A 19,912-nucleotide genomic window follows, 5' to 3' on the forward strand; every position below is an offset into this window, starting at 1 on the left:
TGTGGAGGGTGAAGTAAAAATATATTTATTGTTCATAATAAGTATAATAGAAAAATATTTCATATATATATACATACACATATAATTGGCACAGAGTGTGGGCATGATAGATAAAAAAGTATATATACAAACGACCACATAATCATAATGAATACATGATAATCAAAGTAGTGTTATACAAGACAGCAATATGGCCTACAAGTGCCAGCGGTGGCATGCCCGGTGACTGTATCTGTAATCGCATGGTATATATAGGTAAGTAATGCTAAAAATGATAATGATGACATCATCAGGGCGTAATGGATATAGCTGCAGCATCAAGTTTCCTGGATTTTTCTCCACTCATCAGTAGCAGATGCGATAGATTCCTGTGAAATATACACATATAGTAAGCCACACTCTATATAGAGGGGAATAGAGTAAAAAACACTTGTAATAGTTGGCCAAACACACTTACCAACCCTGGCATAGAGTGGTAGATGGTAAGGAGTGAGCCAGAGGCGCAAACCCCACCGCGGGAGCTGAGGCAGCATGATATGTCCTGGCAGCATCTGGTGGTGGAAAGAAAGTGCCTGGGTAGTGGGGTGGTCTCCATACAAGAACAAAGATGATGTATAGCTTGTCAAAGGTATCTGGGAACAAATATTGAATATATATGTATGTAGTTTGAAATAGAGTGAATTTTAATAGTGTACCGATAATGTACCCAAGAGTACCCACATGTAAAATAGTAATAGAAGTTATAATGAGAGATATATAGTGGACTCATCTAAATAAAAAGTAACTGACAGTGAGCCTGAATATGTGCAAGCATTAGACTAATAGAGAGTGAGAGAATGAGTGAAGCTAATGAAAAAGGACCAGGGTGTGCAATAGAAACAGAACAAAAACATGACAACCAGAGTGAGCCTAAACCCAGAGCACCTTACCTAATGCTGCATACCAGCGGGAAAACCAGCTAGTGTGCAGGGACCCCAGGAGGAGAGACTGGACATCTGGACAGGCTGCTCCAACTGGGAGACATATAAGTGCACGCCGCCAACGCCACGTGCGTGAGCAATGAACAATAATATATTTTTACTTCACCCTCCACATTACAACTGCCAGGGCCACACAGATACATTTTGGGAAGGCTGCATCACCAGTGCTTTCCCTTGAGATCTCATCTCTGCACAAGATTTTTGGAAGTCTCCCAAGATCTTGGGGAAGGTTTTTTCCCCATCAGATGACGTTTACTGTCACAGAGGCAGATACCAAGCTATGCATGAATTAACAAAATCATGTGACATTTACTTAATTAATTTGTAGATTTGTGTATGTGAGTGTGGATTGCAGTAAACTATTTTAGGAAGCAAAGAGTGACAGAATCCTATGCCCTTAGTTAAAACGTCCTCTGGAATAGAAGCACGAAAAAAAAAAAAAAAAAAAAAGGTAATGAATGAAACAGCCTTCATATTACAGAAATTATGTCATTTCTGTAAATGCCATTTCACAACGTTAAAACGGGAGCCTTTTGTTTTTGTATTAAGGTTCTGGTGAAGGTTCGATTTAAAGCCAAACTTCAACCACAAACATTTTTTATTGAAATTAACTCCTCAATATTCGCAAAGGATATTTGTGTGCACCAAATGCTTTTGCAATCCAAGATATCTTGTAAAACTAGAGGTATCCTCATCACTGGGGTGTCCATAGCCTATGCAGGGAGCTGAGCCTTATGTGCGGTGCTTTCTTCTTTTGGCACTTCACCCAAATGGCAATCACTGGAGACATTATTTATAATGGATTACTTAAATCAGCTTGTCCAGTTATGATCCAAGCTGGTGGCCACCCTTTTACAGAGCATTAGAAGAATACTTAACAGTACACTACTGTGCATTTGCAGCCTCTGATCAGTGAATTGTGACAGCAGTGGCTCCAACCGTCAGAATACAGTGTCCCGACAAGGATTCCTCCATCCACCTATTTTGTGTGCACGGAGGGATTTATTTTTGTTTTTTTGTTTTTTCCCGTTCAGCCCCTTAGTTAAAAAGGGGAAAAAAAGAAAAGCGGTCTGTGGCTAGCTTTACTGAAGGTCCACCTTATAGACTTTTTTTTTGCAATTTCTTTCATTTGTTATAGGTCTGGTAAAACTAGAGGCCCAGGTGTGCTCTACAAATATCTTCTATCATCCTGCTATTTCTAATAGGTGAATAGATATTACTTTAACTCAGGTCAAATGTTTCCTGGAGAAAGGACAGAAAAAGGACACCGTTCACTCATAATGGGAACAAATTGAAAAGTTATTAAGATTATATGTCATTTGGAAGTGGGAGATCCACACAGATTTTCATTATGCTGTTTTTAGATAAGATAGGTTTTTCTTCCTAGCGGAAATCAATGACCTAGATCTTTGCCCATCAGAAATGTTATTATGGTAGATTTAATTAGCTTTTACAATATAAAGGACCGCACAGTTGCATTAAAATCCAAAGCAAAAAGGGTTAGGAGGGCCCTGCTCATGTGAGCTTACAATCTAAAAGGGAGGGACAAGTGATACCAATAAGTGGACAGAATAGGGGGATAGTCAATTAGACTGGGGTAGGGAGTTGCAGGGGATGGAAATGGCTCTGGAGAAGTCCTGGAGGTGACAAGGGAGCTAGAGTGCAGAAGGTCTCGACAGGAGTGAAGAGTATAGTTTGGTTGAAAATTTGAGACAAGGTTAGTGATGTAGCTCAGAGCAGAGTTGTATGTTAGTGTTTTGAATCTTACTTGGAAGGGCTTGGTAGAGAGGGGTAGTGACTAGTGAGGGGGTTGGTAAGGTGGATCAATCTGGCAGCATTTATGATAGAGATTACAGATTTTAATCATTCTGTAAAGTGCTTGACATTGACATTTTGCGACATGACTTTGGGGCCCCATATCTTTGGGCCACTTGGTGCTAGGAACCCCAAATTTGGTGTGCAAACAGAGTGGAACTAGCACTATAACATATCAAAAGGAGTTCCTAACACTAAGTGGCCCCGAGATACGGGGCCCCAATGTCGGGTCGCAAAATGTCAAGCACTTTTCTGCAGCAGAGAATGACATTTTGTGACCAGATTTGGGGCCCCATATCTCAGGGCCACTTAGTGCTAGGAACCCCAGGGGTTCCTAGCATCAGGTGACCCCAAAATATGGGGCCCCAAAGTCGGGTCGCAAAATGTCATTCTCTGCTGCAGTTTACCATCATATTTATGTGTTTTCTGGTCCAAAAAATAGGGTTCCTTTAAAAACACTTTTAAACGCAAACGAGGCTAAACGCGGTACTGGCGTTTAGCCGCGTTTGGCGTCTGAGACTTGGAAAACTTTTGTGTCTGAACCCATTTTTTTGCTTCTGGAAAAACAAGGTTAAAGGCAACTGCCTAAAAACACCAAAAAACAAGACTGTGTACATGGACACATAGGATAACATTGAATGAGTTCAGGGGCAGTTGAAAAAAGTGTCCAACTGCCTCTGCATGCGCGTTTAACAGCGTTTCGTGTGCATGAGGCCTAACTCGTATTTAGCCATGTTTCGTTTACAGGTGTTTTTTCATTTTTGGCTATTTTGAAAATATATATATCTATTTTAAACGCTTCTAAACGCAAAACACGGCAAAACGGACGTTTTAAACGTGTGTTACTCTCTGTCAAGTTAAATCGTTCAGGAGAGGTTGTAAAAACGTCCCATGTACATGAAGCCTAAATGGAACATTCGTTCAAGACACCTGGTTTATAGGAAACATAAAATTGATTCTTGGAGTGCCAAGATCTAGGTGCTGTTTGATCTCCGCTCATAATTATGTGCGTTTGGCACTGATGCTTTTTGGTGACCATTAAGGTAAGTACATTTTTTTAGTTGTCAGCTTAGTGTTATGGATTAGGTTAAGGGTTTGGTTAGTTGGTTAGTTGTTGAGAGTGAACTTGTCAACCATTTGAAATGCTTAAAGCTGATTTCTAGGCAGATGATGGCCCAAACTGATGCTGTGCTGTAATTCCGAATGCATCATTGCATTTTGCTGAATTCAAGTACTTGAATTTGACCTGGTATCAGCATCTTGCAGTCCCTGTGTAGCAAGGCTGGAGTATGAGATGAAGAAGCAGTACAAGGTCTGGTTCAATGATGCTGGTCATCAGACTGATGATAATCTGTGGCAGAAAGTATATGCCCAACCTAGGAGAAGACCCGACAACATATCTGTAATTGCTTGGGCATCTGAGCAGTCAATTACCAAGCACCAGCCCTGTCTTGTGGGAAGAAAGGGAGTAAGTTACAGGCTTTCCACACCCAGAAGTGCCAGAAGAGTCCGCAATAGGCAAAGCAAACCTGAATAAGGGCAAATAGAAAAAGGACTGCACAATTCAAATATATATAATGTATATTGTAGAATTAATTTTGTATTGTATGATGTATTTTTGGATTGTTTAGATAAGCTTAGTGGCAACTGGTCCCCTTTTAAGTGTTATGCCGCGTACACACGATCGGATTTTCAGATGGGAAATGTTGGATGCAAGCTTGTTGGCAGAAAGTCCAACCGTGTGTATGCTCCATCGGACATTTGTTGTCGGACTTTCCGCCAACAAATGTTGGCTAGCATGCTCTCAAATTTTCCGTCAACAAATGTGTGTTGTCAGACTTTCCGATCATGTGTACACAAGTCCGTTGGACAAAAGTCCAAAGTACAAACACATGCACGGAATCGAAGACAAGACGGAAGCGCTCGGTCTTGTAAAACTAGTGTTCGTAATGGAGATATCACATGACTATTGAACTTCCTTTTTATTGGTTCGCCGTACATCTTGTACGTCACTACGTTCGTAATTGTTGGCCAACATTTGTGTGACCGTGTGTATGCAAGACAAGTTGGAGCCAATACCCTTCAAACAAAATTCCATGGTTTTGTTGTCGGAAAGTCCAATCATGTGTGCGGGGCATTAGGGTTAAAAGATTCAGAGAGGATACAGTTTAGGGGCATTCTTTCATGCGCTATAATGTTGAACTTTGGCACTGAAAATCATGCCAAAAAAACATGTAATAAAGAAAACGTACACAAGGAAATTTCAGAATGTTTTGCTTGTAGCAGCGTACCATATGTCCACCCGCTTGACCACTTACCAACAGCTTTCTTTGCTAAATGTAGATGTGAAACTTTGTGCCAAATGGGTGGCTAATCATCTCAGGTCTGTACTCCCAAAAAAACTTAACCTGGACCAGTTTTTCTTTTGTAGGCAGGTCTGGGATAGTCCAACTTGAGTGACTGGCCAGTTACACTTTATCGACCTACTAAATAATGTATTTATCGGCATATAACACGCACAGGCGTATAACACGCACATTCATTTTAAGAGGGAAGTTTCAGGAAAAAAAACCTTAAATTTTAAATAAGGAACTTTGAAGCAAAATAAGGGTAAGTGCCCATCTGCAGCCTCACCATTGCCATCAATGCAGCCTGATCAATGCCCACCTGCAGCCTCACAAGTGCCATCAATGCAGCCTCACCATTGCCATTAATGCAGCAGCCTCACCATTGCCATTAATGCAGCAGCCTCACCATTGCCATCAATGCAGCAGCCTCACCATTGCCTCAATGCAGCAGCCTCACCATTGCCTCAATGCAGCAGCCTCCCCATTGCCTCAATGCAGCAGCCTCACCATTGCCATCAGTGCAGCAGCCTCGCCATTGCCATCAATGCAGCAGCCTCGCCATTGCCATCTATTGACTTCCTATTACAGAGGCCGCCAAGTAAACAGGAGATTCTCACTGTATGTAATCTAACGGCACTCATCCCGCCCCTGAGGCAGCTGAAATTGAAGTATTGGCGTATAACACACACACGCTATTTGCACCCGATTTTTATGGTGAAAAAGTGAGTGTTATACGCCAATAAATATAGTACTTCCTTTGTTATATAAACTGATAGAAAAGAGTTGTGACGGGCTTGCCTGGAGGGAACACTGTCCTGCATCTGCTTAAGGGAGATTACAAGAAACAAACTTTAGTTGTAAAAAATGTGTTTGATCCCTCTATACCCATACGCTGACTAAAGACCATGGTAATGGAGTGTCTATAATATAGACTCTATATCATGCCATATATTGAATGGTAACCCACAGGGTTGTTTGACCATCTTTGTAACTGAATATGCAGCAAAGGTCTAGTCGAGAGTCAACCATCCACACCACATCCCAAAATATATAACAAAACAAGAAACTGGACTTTAAGTGTGACCCCCTCAGTAACTCTTACGCACAAAAGACTTAAAGTGTTTATTCTTTATTAATCATTGAGGACATAAAACATAGTTGCATAAAAACAAATAAGGATAGTTCCAACACAGCAATATTAATTACATCCCTTGAGAGGCAGCACCAGGAATCAGAGTACAGCATCACCATTATAATAGCATGTATGCATTCACACTTTAGCGTTTTGAACCGCGAGCATATTTGCCACGAATCTGCCCGCGATTTGTGTGAATGACAAATCGAGGGACTCGCATTTGAGATGCCATTCATTTGAATGACACCTCAAATCGCGGGGCGTGTTTGCTGAGCAATAAAACACGCTGCAATCGCGGCAAGCATTTCGCCAAAAAAAAGTTCAGGAGATACTTTTGGATGACATGCTTCCCACGATGCGGGTTGCCGCGATTGCAGCGTGATTTATCGCTCCAGACCCGCCCCTCGATATAAGTTGTCATTCAAATGAATGGCATCTCAAATGCGAGTCCCGCGATTTGTCATTCACACATCGGTGCTTTCAAATCACGGGCAGATTCACAGCAAATCTGCCCGCGATTCAAAACGCTGAAGTGTGAATGCAGAGTAAAGGTTCATAGGTCCAAAATAAACAATGCTACTCGTCATTTCTCACTCGACACGTTTTGCAATTCTTTCTCAGGAGTAGGGTGATAAAGAGGTTGTAAAGCCGTTTAAAGGCTAGGTGGTAGAACTGGGGCTCCAGACACCAATGTATGATGTGGGGATTCCCAGGGACCCCAAGAGGCATCAGTAGGGGGTGCATATGGATGTACACCAAAGATAGGGAATGGGAGCGCAACATCAACACTGCACATGTGCCATCATAATTGTAGGTAAGTAAACATACAAAACTGGGTATCAAGGATGTTTTAATAAAGGAGAGCTTTTTGTTCCCATAGCATCACAAAGAGGGGGGGGGGGGGATCATAACCTTCTGTGGATGCTTGAACCCAAATCATCACACCGGCTATAACTGAGCAGAGGAAAGAAACTGTTACAAGGAATCAGCAAAACATCACTGCACACAGGTAAATATAATTTGCACAAGATATTTCATCCTCCCTTACACCATTAAAATGGTATTTATGTTTTTGGGTGGAGTGAACTATATCATGTTTTGCCTCAGTAGAAGCTTCTCTTTCTGGAATTACACTTATTTTTATGGCTCGGCATTCACTGGAATCTACAAGAGAACAATTAACTTCCTAGTCCACTGTAAAAACCAACACTCGTTCATACAAGCCACCGGGGATTTTACCTTGTGTGAGAAAAGTCCTGCGGTTACAAGAACCGGATGAGAGTCTGCTAGTTATTCCCTGAGTGCATATCAAAAATGAGGTCAACTACTAGGTCAAAAAAATGAAGCACTTTCAGAAGCAGTTTGAATTAATGGGATTGTTTTAGCTTAATAACCAGTTTTTAAACATGAGGAAAATCAGAGCCCTATTTTCCTTTTCCTTTTTATGGCAGCGATGTCTGACACAGTATTGTGAATACTGTAAATGATAATGGAACAGATCACAGGGGGAAAGTATTGCCTGGTCTTTGTTATTAACAGTATATAATGGAATATCATGCTTAAAGGAAACCCCCATCTAGGAAAATGCAGGCTGCCATTGATCCAATAACTCGCATATTTTGACGCATTGACCCAAAACAGGTAGGGAGATTAGGAAAGTATTGCCAATGGCATGCAGGCATTTTCAATAGGAGCTAAAAAAATTTCCAGCTACAGTTCTACTTTAAGGCTGGGTTCACACTGATGCGAATTGGATGCTTGTTTCTCCGCATCCAATTCGCATGACAGGAGAGTGTGACTGGCTCTCAATGGAGCTGGTTTGCACAACTCCGTGGGCGGCTGCGAAACGGAATGCACAGGGGTCCTGTGCGTCTTTAAAGCCACCCTCACATTATCCTGTAGGGATATATTGGTAAACTTGGGAATTTCCTCCTTGATGGCAAGTGGTCCATGCCCAGAGGCAGCAAAGCAAGCCCCAAATGATGATGTTCCTTGCACCATACTTCACAGTTAAGATGTTTTGATGTTGGCAATCTGTGCCCTCTTTGCACCATACATAGTGGTGGGAGTTCTTCACAAACAATTCAATTTTTGTTTTATCAGTTCACAAAACACTTCCCCTAGTAGCGCTGCATTTTTCCAAGGTGCTCTTTGGCAAACTTACAGCACGCAACAGTTTCGGCTTCCTCCGTGGTGTTCTGCCCTGCCTGTTCAAAGATTTATATATGGTAAACTCATGAACAGGGATATTTGCCAGTTCCAGTGATCTCTTCAAGCCATTAGCTGGTACTAATGGGTTCTCCTTTATATCACTGAGGAGTCTGTGTTGTGCCTTGGTAGTCATCTTAGCTGGGCGCCCACTTCTTGGAATATTAGCCACAGTACTAAACTGTCTCCATTTATAGACAATCTGTCAATTGATGAATGTCTAAACACTTTGAGATTGCCTTATATCCCTTTCCATCCTTATGCAGGTCAACAACTCTTGATCATATGTCTTCAGAGAACTAATTTTTGTGAGGCATGGTTCACATCAGCTGATGCTTCTTATGAACAGAGGGTCTTATAGTGTTTGAGTGTCTTTTTATCAAAGTAGCTCTAAACCACACCTCCAAAAGCCTTTTCATTTTTTGGACTTTAGCTGTGCAAACTATTGACTCCATTTAGCTTTCTTTAAAATAATTAGACTATGTGTGCACTTACTTTTTTTCTTCCAGCACAGTGAATGTTTAATGGATGTGTCAAAAAAGACATGGGAAATCAGAATTGTTTGTGTGTTTTCATCTTAAGCACATTGGGGTTGATTTACTAAAACTGTGTGCAGTGCAAAATCTGGTGCAGCTCTGCAGAGAAACCAGCTTCCAATTTTTTTTTAATTTTTTTGTCAAAACTTAAAGCGATACTAAAGTCTAGTTTGTTTTTCTTTAAAAATAACAAACATGTTATACTTACCTGCTCTGTGCAGTGGTTTTGCACAGAGCAGCCCAGATCCCCCTCTATTCGGGTTCCTGGCCCCTCCCTTCTGTTGAGTGCCCCCACAGCAAGCAGCTTGCTGTGGGGGCACCCAGGCAGAGCTGCAGCTCTGTGTGTCCATTCAGACACGGAGCCGCAGTTCACCTCCACCCTTTCTCTCTCCTCATTGGCTAACTGACATTGATTGACAGCAGCGGAAGCCAATGGCACCGCTGCTGTGTCTCAGCCAATTAGGAGGGAGAGTGCCAGGTGGCCGAGGCACTCATGGACATCGCTGAATCGAGATGGGGCTCAGGTAAGCATTAGGGGGGCTGAGGGGGGCTGCTGCACACAGAAGGTTTTTTGTCTTAATGCATACAGTGCATTAAGATAAAAAAAACTTCTGCCCTAACAACCACTTTATAGGATAAGTTATTTTTATATATATATATATATATATATATATATATATATATATATATATATATATATATATATATATAATATAAAAATTTTTGCAGAAGCCTGGAAAGCATTGCACAAGCGATCAGCAGATTGCTGATGCCATGCAGATCTTCTGCACACTGTCAGTGTATGGGCTTACCAGTACACCCTGCACAGTTATGCCCTGTACACACGGTCGGATTTTCCTACGGAAAACGTGTGATAGGACCTTGTTGTCCGAAATTCCGACCGTGTGTGGGCTCCATCACACATTTTCCATCGGATTTTCCGACACACAAAGTTTGAGAGCAGGCTAAAAAATTTTCCGACAACAAAATCCGTTGTCGGAAATTCTGATCGTGTGTACACAAATCCGTTGCACAAAGTGCCACGCATGCTCAGAATAAATTAAGAGACGAAAGCTATTGGCTACTGCCCCATTTATAGTCCCGACTTGTTTTACGTCACCACGTTCAGAACGATCGGATTTTCCGACAACTTTGTGTGACCGTGTGTATGCAAGACAAGTTTGAGCCAACATCCGTCCGAAAAAATCCATAGATTTTGTTGTCGAAATGTCCGATCAATGTCCGATCGTGTGTACGGGGCATTAGACTCAATGAACTACCACAGCGGGTATGGGCAGCGGGCTGCAGCATTGGGAATATGTTACATGGTCCACCCTAATTTCAGGGGGAATATGTAACATGTTCCCAAAGGTGAACTTATCCTTTAATTGAACAAGCTAAAGTTAGAAGCTGATTGGTTACTACGCACAGCTGCATCAGATTTTGTACTCTCTAGTTTTAGTATATCTACCCCATTGTGTTTGTCTATTGCTGTGACTTAGATAAAGATCAGATCACATTTCATGGCAAAATAGAAAACCAGTTAATTCCAAAGGGGTTCACATACTTTTCTTGTCACTGTATAGGAAGAAAACTGAGGTTTTATGTGTGAACATTGATGTTTTCAGACAAGCCATTCAACTGTATTTAGTATCATTTATTGTTCTAGTAGTAGCACTAAAGCAATAATAGTATAATAATCTTCTGTTACAACCTATGTCAATCCTGGAACATTTACATCTAATCTGCCGCAGTGTTTCCTTCTAATAAGACTTGCTGCTTTTCAACTGAACAGTTTCTTTGAAATCACAGTTCAATTCTCTGCGGTTTGTGTACATTCTAGTGGATTACAGGGGTAATGAAAAATAAAGTCCTCATTAATTCAGACCATCGGAAGGTGTTTACATTATCATAATTGTTTCGACCTGCAGCTATAAATCTTATTATTCCTTCCATTGCTATCTGCACACTTGTGAGATTGCTCATGTATTTCTGTATTGACTATGTGCAGAAGCCTTTTCAATATCTTCCTCTCCATGCAAAGGAACGAGCTAATATGCTTACAGAATACATGATCACTTCTGCAACATGCCATATGTTCACATCGTTTTCTAGGAATGCTGTAGTCTGTATAATTCTTATAGAGTAACGTCTAGAGAACCCTAAAGTATAACTAAAGGCAAATCCTTTTTTTTGTTTAGAATAGAGTGGAGATGGATTAGAACACTTGTCAGTTTTTATTGCTGTCTGCGTCCCTATTAGGGAGATTCTATTTGTCATGCTTACCCCAATCATTGAAAGTGAAATTGAAAGTAAAAGAAAATCCCAAATTTTGGATTGTCCCCAGAAAAGTAATACAGGGGACATCTTCTAATGGGGACACTAGTTCTGGTGATCTGGGGGTCCCCAAAGGGGCTCCCTTAATTTCTCTTAATTTGCAGGGATTTCTTCTCACTTCCTGTTTTGCTATGGGACAGGAAGTGAAGATAAATCTTCCCAATCGGACAAAGATGGCAAAAATAAACCTTACAGAGCTTATAACCCTCCCTTAGTCTATTAAAAAAAAAAAAAAAAAAACCTTTTCGACTTTAATACTACTTTAAAAGACTCCAGTCATCTTAAGCATAGGTGTGAATTTGAATAGGAATAAAAATGTCACTAATACATAGCATAATAAACAAACAATACAAGCAGCAACGCTCCTGCAAGATATAAACACAGTCCCAATATAATATAACTTTTTAGAGTTTTGCTAATTATTGAAAAATAAATGTCCACTAGTGATGTAATAATCAATCCTGGTGAGTATCACTGTCATCCACCACCTTGAAAAGTGAATCCGTGCATCAACACCACCTCCGGGAGCTGAAAGATTTTCTTACCAGCTCACATGGACCTCTCACCACAAGATGTCACTAGCGCCTGTGGCTCTATACCCAGCCAGGGCCTTTTATGACTTCTGAGGGTTTTCCCACATTGGCATATTGATCTTACATTTTGGCTTCTGATCAAAGCTTCTGGGCAGGAGAGACACTGGCCTTTCAACAAGATCCTGGGATGGGTCAGGATGCTCCAACACTTTTGTTGCTCTAAAGAAATAACTGTTTCCTCTCTGAATCTGAATGGGAGGGTCTGGTTAGGTGTGAATTGCGCTATCCAAAAATAGGGAAAAAAAGTTTGCCCATACTTCTACTTTAATACTGTATAGCTGATGTCAAATACTTACCAGTACACTTTTCATAGGTCTTTAAGCACATATACACCAAAGACATTAATCAGGAGAGCCCTGCACGGACTAGGGATTGGTGGGGGATCTCCCTGGTTAGATGCACTTTGCTCTTCTCTTGTAGGATTTGGGAAAAATAAATGTACTGGGAGGACTTTTAAATCTTTAAACTTTGGCACACTATTTTGAGTTTAACCAAGTTTTCATCAGGCTCCATCAGCCAGGTCTTCAGCCAACCTAAAGTAAAAATTCACTTTAGGTCTGCCTGCCCAGGATGTTGCCTAAGAAAGGAAAATTAAGGTTTAAAATACCTGCCTATAAGATGGTAAGTGTTCCTTCTGACTATGACTAGGTGAGGCCTGTCCATGTCAGAGGCATTGATAGAATTTATCCATCTTCCTCTGCCTGTCCTTGGCTGAAAGACAGAAATGGCACTGGTAAACACAAGTCTGAATGGAAGGATTTCTTACCAGGTGGTTGGCCAGTATTTTACTGCCTCCATTCCTCCTTCTAGGCACTTATCCTTGGGATTTGGGTCTAAAGTTTAGTTTTTGAATTGGGGTCAGGTGTATGAGTCTTTATGTACTCTGTAAACTTTCCCAAGCATTTTACTTTTCAGCGAAATGTATGTGCAGTAATGGGACTGTTCATACCTCATTATTGGTGCTGCAAAATGTGGTCAGACTCTTGCATGCAACAGTTTTAGGGTGATTCGTGTGGGGTACATGATAGGCATCCTCCTGGGACACCTTACCACTACTTTGAAATTGCAGTTTAAAAATCATTGGCCTTTTTCATCCCAAAACTAAATGGGCCATTTTATTACTGTCAGCTTGCCAAATTACCAGACCTGCAGCATTCTTTACAGCCATCAATGGATTTAATTTACATCACATTTTAGCATATATTTAACATCTCCTTAAAATGTTACATTGTGAAATATTAGTTGTTTTTACTATAGCAGTCGTTTGGATGGAAGCAATTGCTACTGTAAGCAGTGCAGCTTTTAATCGTTCATGGAGATTAGATTACTGAGTCAGCAGATGTGCCCGAATCCATGAACCATCTTGTATCCCCCGGTCACACCATGGCGACTGGCAGCCAGCATAAAGAGCAGTGCTGTTTTCCCTCCGGCTACATATCGGTGGAGGATGTTGCTTAGTAACCACAATCATGTGAGCCACTGGTAGGTGAACATTGAACTGCACCTCTCTACGGACTACAGAAACATGTACACATCCATTCTGTCCTTACACATACTGAAAATATTGCTTATAGCAAGGATGATCAACACAAAATAATGTGTATATTGGGTTATTTTTATTGATGATTTATCCTGGTCACTGCTGCATATTCACAGCAATATAGATGACCAAAGACTGATGAGTTTTTTAACCTCTACTAATAAACTAATATTCACTTTGGGGTTAACAGACCTTATGTAGACATGCCTATACAGTATACAGTGGGTATAGAAAAGAATCACCCCGTTTAAAATAATCACATTTTGTTGCTTTGCGGCCTGAAATTAAAGTGTTACTAAACCCAGAACCTATATCTGGTCTCCCAGAGTACACAGAACACGGAAATGCACATATACCTTTTCTCATCAGTATATAGCAGCCTTGTGACTTCTATCAGTTCCTAGTAAAGCTTGTAGGAGGAGTTTTGAGTTGACCCTCTGTCTGGACAGTGCTGATTGGCCCTGTGCTCATCACATGCACTCTCCCAAGAAAAAAGAAAAACTCTCTAGCAATACACACCAAACTGAGCATGTGCAGCCTGACTCTATAGACTCAGTGTTATCAGGAAATAATTAGGGGACAGTGGAGGAAGGAGAGGATCGGAGAGACAGAATCACACAGCCTTTATACACAATGCAGAGGATTAACCCCTTAGGTTCCACAGGGAGTATAACAAACATGCTTTACTGCATTGACAGACTGATTTTACTGTTGTGGGTTTAGTAACACTTTAAAGGCCCGTACATACGACGAGTTTTCTGACGATTTTCAGATCCCTAGTACGGTGCTTTCGACAGCCAATTTAGATTTTTCGTCAGAAAAAAGCTGGATGTGGAGTTTATAAAAATTTTGTCGGATGTGAACTCAAGGCCCGATTTTCTCCTCCAATCACAGTGTGGTTATTTTTGCTGTATGCTTTGGGCCATTGTTATGTTGGAAGGTAAACCTTCTTCCCATTGACAACTTTCTGGCAGAGGGCAGCAGATTTTCCTTAAGAATTTTATGTCATTTTTCCCCATCCATTTTCTTCTATCCTGACAAGTTCTCCAGTCCCTCCTGCAGAGAAACATCCCCATAACAGGATATTACCACCTCCATGCTTTACTGTAGGATTGGTGTTATTTGGATGGTAAGCTGTATTAGATTTCGACCAGAAACATCGTTTGGTGTCTCATCTGACCATAACACCTTTTTCCATGTGGCCTCATAATCTTCAAGGTGCGTTTTAATGTGGTCAGATGAGACTAAATATGGTTAAGTCAGTCTTTCTCAACTCCAGTCATCAAGGCACCCCAACAGGTCATGTTGTGGTGCCTTGAAGACTACTCCTAAAGGAGGAGGAGGAGAAAAAAAAGAAAAATCTGAAAGGGGTTATAACCCTCCCTTGTTCTATCAAAAATGAAAAAAATGAAAGTTCTACTTTATTGCATTCCTGGCAATTAGGTAAAAAATGTTTAAACATCAGTATCCCCCCTCAACCCCTTTTACCTACCTGAGCCCTCATTCGATCCAGCAATGTTCACATCTGCAGCTCTTCTCTCCCCTCACTTCTGTGTCTCACTGGCTTTTCTGAGGCCAATCAAAGCCAGTGACGAGGGAGTGGAGGGCGGGACTGGAGCAAGACAGCAAAAGTGCCCTTTTAGAATGTGGCTTTCTATGGAGGCTCTCGCTGAAGAAGAAGAGCCAGGAGCACCGGCAGGGTAGAGGTTTGGCCCACTTTATGCAATTCACACTTCAATTCTGCACAGAGCAGATAAGCATAAACCTGATTGTTATTAAAAAAAGAAATAATTACAATCACTTTAACATTCCCAGAAAATGTCTGGGAAGACATGCATATGACTTCACCTGGATCATGGATAGCTAATTTATATAAATAAATATGAAGGGGGGGGGGGGGTCTTGCAAATATTTGGAGCTATGGCAGCCATAGTTTGCATAATGCTCTTCTCTAAATTAACAAATCACATTAGACATTTGAATAAAACATACCTTGTTCTTATGTAATGAAAAAAGTATCTAAAGCCTAGGCAGCCTTGTTGACAGTCATCATTGATTAGCAGTGAGCAGTGTGAGTGTTTCATGTCATAGTCATTAGAGACTGCAGAGAGCCTATAGTTTTCTGTCAGACTGATGCTGTCGGGTTAACTGGCAGTGAGGAACAAGGATCAGGAGGGCTCAACAAGTAAGGAGAGTCTGAAATGAAAAGAGCAGAAATGCATTTTCAAAAACTTAAATACACACCAGTGAAATTATGTAGGTTAAAGTGTAACTCCACTTTTGTTGAGAAACAACATCCCCCCAGGTGATCTCTGTACTTTGCAAGGATTTTACCAAACGCTGTTGCAGATTCCTGCCTTTTGTTCTAATGAAGAAATCCCTGGTTGTTTCTCTATGTCCCTGTGCTAAGTGAGTCTAATGGGAGTGGTTTCTTAATTATCAATCAGCTGCTGCATAGAATACATGAAGGTAAAAAACCTTGAATGTTTAGAACCACTTTAAAAACACTGTGCAGCCCGGCTGCCTGCCAAACAATGATGTCATTATAACTGCCAAAAAAAAAAAGTTGGGTCCTTCCAAATTCTATACTAAATAAAGAGCCTCTTTCCCACATACCTGGCCTAGTGGTTGTTAATCATGGTTGATGTGGACCTACACCTCTGGAAGACGTGATTGATGATCGATTTAACCCTTTCGCTGCCACTGATGTATGTCGTACATTGGTAGTGGTACTTTTTACACAAGCAGACTGTCAGATGGAAGCAACCAAGCGTCTGTACAGCCACCCAGTCCCTTACATATTCACCTAGGTGGATGTAGCTTCGGTCTGATGTTGCACCTGTCCCCCACCACCTCTACACCAAGAACCGATCGATCAGATACCGCTGATTGCTCAGTCCTAAGTGAGCAGAGAGCGGTGACCAGGGTCAGGACAAAGGGGGGGGGGGGGCAGGAGGGGCGACTGCCCTGGGCGCAATGGTTTATTGCAAGGATGGGGGTGCCCTGTGCCAGGGCTATGGGCTGTGCTGCTCACTGAGAGGCTGGTCATGGATTTCGGTAGATCCCGACATTAAAGTTGGGATCTTTCCAGAGCCTGGACCAGCTGAGTGATGTCAGTCGAGTGATGGCTTTAGCCCGCTGTAAGCTATGGCCCTACTTCTCCTTTAATTGTATTCTTGTAGAAGCAATATTGTTGCCTTTGTACTAGTTATTTTATTCTACTACTTCTCTTTGATTGCTGGGAAAATTTTTGTATGGGTTTATACATGAATGGATAGTGCTGTACGGTTATAAGACTGCTCATGTTATCCTTTATAATGTTCCTCAAGGAAAATAACAAGATGATGTTGGTGATCAAGTATTCTGCTGTGTTTGAAGCCTTCTGCTGTGTCTCTGGTTAATGCTTTCGCTATGAGAATAGTGTATGTAATCTGCAAAGCCTTTCTGTAACCATGTGATGTGTTCTTTTCCACAGAACTTTCTGATGCCAAGCGATTTAGTGATAAAGTGAAGAATTATACCACGTTACTGCTGGAGGATGAAAATGGAATTATTTTTGTGGGAGCGAGAGGAGCCATCTTTTCTCTGAATGCCACAGACATTTCTCACAGATCCCGCAGAACTGTAAGTTGGATAGTCTTCTGTCTAAGTTTGGTGGCTTAGTGGGTAGTATTATGAGCGCACTGCATGGCGCCAGGACCATTGCTTCTGGTGTGTGCAGGCTTACAGTTGAAGGAACACACACGAGTATGAAGAAGGATAAGAAGAAGATGCGACCTGTAATGCACTGCAGTCTCTCTGGGCAAACCAGCTGTGTAAAGGAGCCCTTAGGTCAGTGGTTCTCAACTCCCGTCCTCAGGACCCACTAACAGGCCAGATTTTAAGTATTACCTTGGGGAGATGCAGACCAGAATACTGCAATCACTGAGCACCAAATGATATCACCTGTGATGTATTTCAGTTATCTTGCAAACCTGGCCTGTTGGTGGGTCCTGAGGACGGGAGTTGAGAACCACTGCCTTAGGTGATAGTTTTTCTTTTAATCAGCAGGTTGCATAAAAAAAAAAAAAAAAATGGCTCAATTTCCCCCATCCACACATTCGAGGAGGATGGGGAAATCCTCACTGCTGTGCCACTGTATTCTGGGTGCAGGGAGACTTCCCCTCTATTAGAATACAATGATCAGCATTGCTGGCTACAGCCTTCAATAGCTATCGGAAAATCTGACAGGATGGTTAAACAAAAGTTGATAAGTAGATCGGTTTGCCTACAGCGACCACCCTGCTGAACTGGACAAATTTCAGTCCATGTATGGCTGGCTTAAAGTGATTGTAAACATCAGACATGAAATATGAACAAAGCATATGACCCTCTATAGTGTGTCTCAATCCAAAGCACTAAGTGTCATTTTTCTCTGCTACTTCATTCCTCTATCTGCATGAACTTTTTCTGACACCAAGAGAAAGATGGTGACAGGGAAGGGAGATCCAGCTGATTGACAGCCTGAGCTCTGTTCCTGTGTGCTGTGTGGAGGAGGGTGTGTCCTTTCCTCCAATCAGCTATCAGAGCTCTCCTTACTGAGCTTTGCAGTGTGTAATTTAAGCTCTCCACACCCTGTTTTCTGTCAGCTCAGACAACCTTTAAAGTTTCTGCACTTTGAACTGATGTAGAGAAGTGAAGGCAACAGATAAACCAGTATGAAGTATGTAGGAGGATTTGTTTAATCTTTGTGAGGCCAGTGACTTCACGGGGTATATGTAAGGGTTCACATCCACTATAAGGCAAAATAAGTATGTGTACTATTGATGAGGAGTACCAAGGAAGGGTTTGTTTTTACATTAAACAGTACACTTACACTTTAACCTTTTAATGACGGTGCCTCCCGGCTCTTTAGGAGGTTTATGATTGCTGAGGGGCTGGGCTTAAGAGCACGTGACTGCCGTGATTGGCTGTCACGTGATCCAAAAACCTTCAGTTAAGTGCTAGTAACTGTATTGGGAGCACACACCGCATGCACTCTCGGCACAGCTTTATGGACAATAATTCACTAAAATATGCCGCCTCTCTGCGCCAAGGACCCTGCGTCGAGAGGCTGCATATTTTCATCTGGCCGCCGCCAAAGGGTTAAGCTGATAATTTATATAAAAAGTGCACTTACAATTAAACTAATGATGTTAACATATATAAAAGTAATATATTTAATCTAAAATCAAATCTACAGATTTTTTCCACTCGCAACCAAAAGGCTGCATCTACAGGTACTCTTTTGGTTACACACCTGCCTTCTCATAACTCTGAGCACTGTAACCACTTGAGTTCCGGAAGATTTTACCCCCTTCATGACCAGGCCTTTTTTTGCTATTCAGCTCCGTACTACTTTAACTGGTAATTGCACGGTCATGCTATGCTGTACCCAAACAAAATATATATCATTTTCTCACACAAATAGAGCTTTCTTTTGGTGGTATTTTGGGTTTTTTTTTTTTTTTTTTGCAATTTAAATGAAAAAAGAGCAAACATTTTTGAAAAATAACTTTTTTTACATATCCAATAAAAAATGTAAAATCTAATTTTTTTCATAAATTTAGGCCAGGATGTATTCTGCTATGTTTTAGCTAAAAAAATCCCAATAAGTGTATATTAATTGATTTGCATAAAAGTTTTAGTGCCTACAAACTATGGCATACTGGAAATTACTATTATTATTTACTATTATTTTTAAATACTATTCATGACAGCGATCAGCGACTTATATTGGGACAGCAATAGTGTTGCGGGCAATCTGACACTGGCTGACACTGGGGGGAACTGACTAACTGCAACTGACATCACCAGTAACATTAATACCATGATCAGTGATAATACTATACACAGTGACTGTACTAATGACACTCGCTGGGAGGGGGTTAACATCTAGGGCGATCAAAGGGCTATAATAGGCTTGCCTGTAGGTATAATAAATATCTCCTAAACCTGCACAGTTTAGGCGATATTCACCCTGCATGCAGCCTCTGAGCAGCGCATGTGCTCTAAAGGTGCGGAACTTTAGAGCTCCTTGTCGGAATGGAGAGCTCCCGCATACATGTGCGGGAGTGACGTCATCGCTGCCCCAGCCACTCTCAGTGCCGGAGCCCGCAAACCCAGAACATGTCAGCCCCCTCAGTGGTGATCGGGCGCTGCTGTGGGGGCGATGCATACTAGCACATTATGCTATTGTCTTGCAGGTTTTTCTTTTTTTCGTTTCAGCGGTTTACTTCCGCTTTAACTTCAATGAAAACGTACGGTGGGGAAAATAATTATTTGATCCCCTGCAGATTTTGTAAGTTTGCCCACTTATAAAGAAATGAAGGGTCTATAACTTTTATCATAGGTGTATTTTAAATGATGGAGACAGAATATCAACAAAAAATACAGAAAAAA

The 19,912-nt window shown here is 41.4% G+C and overlaps 1 protein-coding gene across 2 annotated transcripts in view; it reads left to right on the top strand.

Moving 5' to 3' along the window:
- Positions 1 to 19,912, top strand: part of SEMA4G (semaphorin 4G) — a 309,056-nt gene that overhangs the window by 132,865 nt on the left and 156,279 nt on the right. For both annotated transcript variants that reach the window (XM_073596158.1, XM_073596157.1), the window contains exon 3: positions 16,968 to 17,116. In XM_073596158.1, coding sequence (XP_073452259.1) covers positions 16,968 to 17,116 — 149 coding nt within the window. The remainder of the gene's footprint in view (positions 1 to 16,967; positions 17,117 to 19,912) is intronic.

The sequence above is a fragment of the Aquarana catesbeiana genome, linkage group LG08 (assembly GCF_042186555.1).
Source record: "Aquarana catesbeiana isolate 2022-GZ linkage group LG08, ASM4218655v1, whole genome shotgun sequence".
In the NCBI taxonomy this organism is placed as follows: Eukaryota; Metazoa; Chordata; class Amphibia; order Anura; family Ranidae; genus Aquarana; species Aquarana catesbeiana.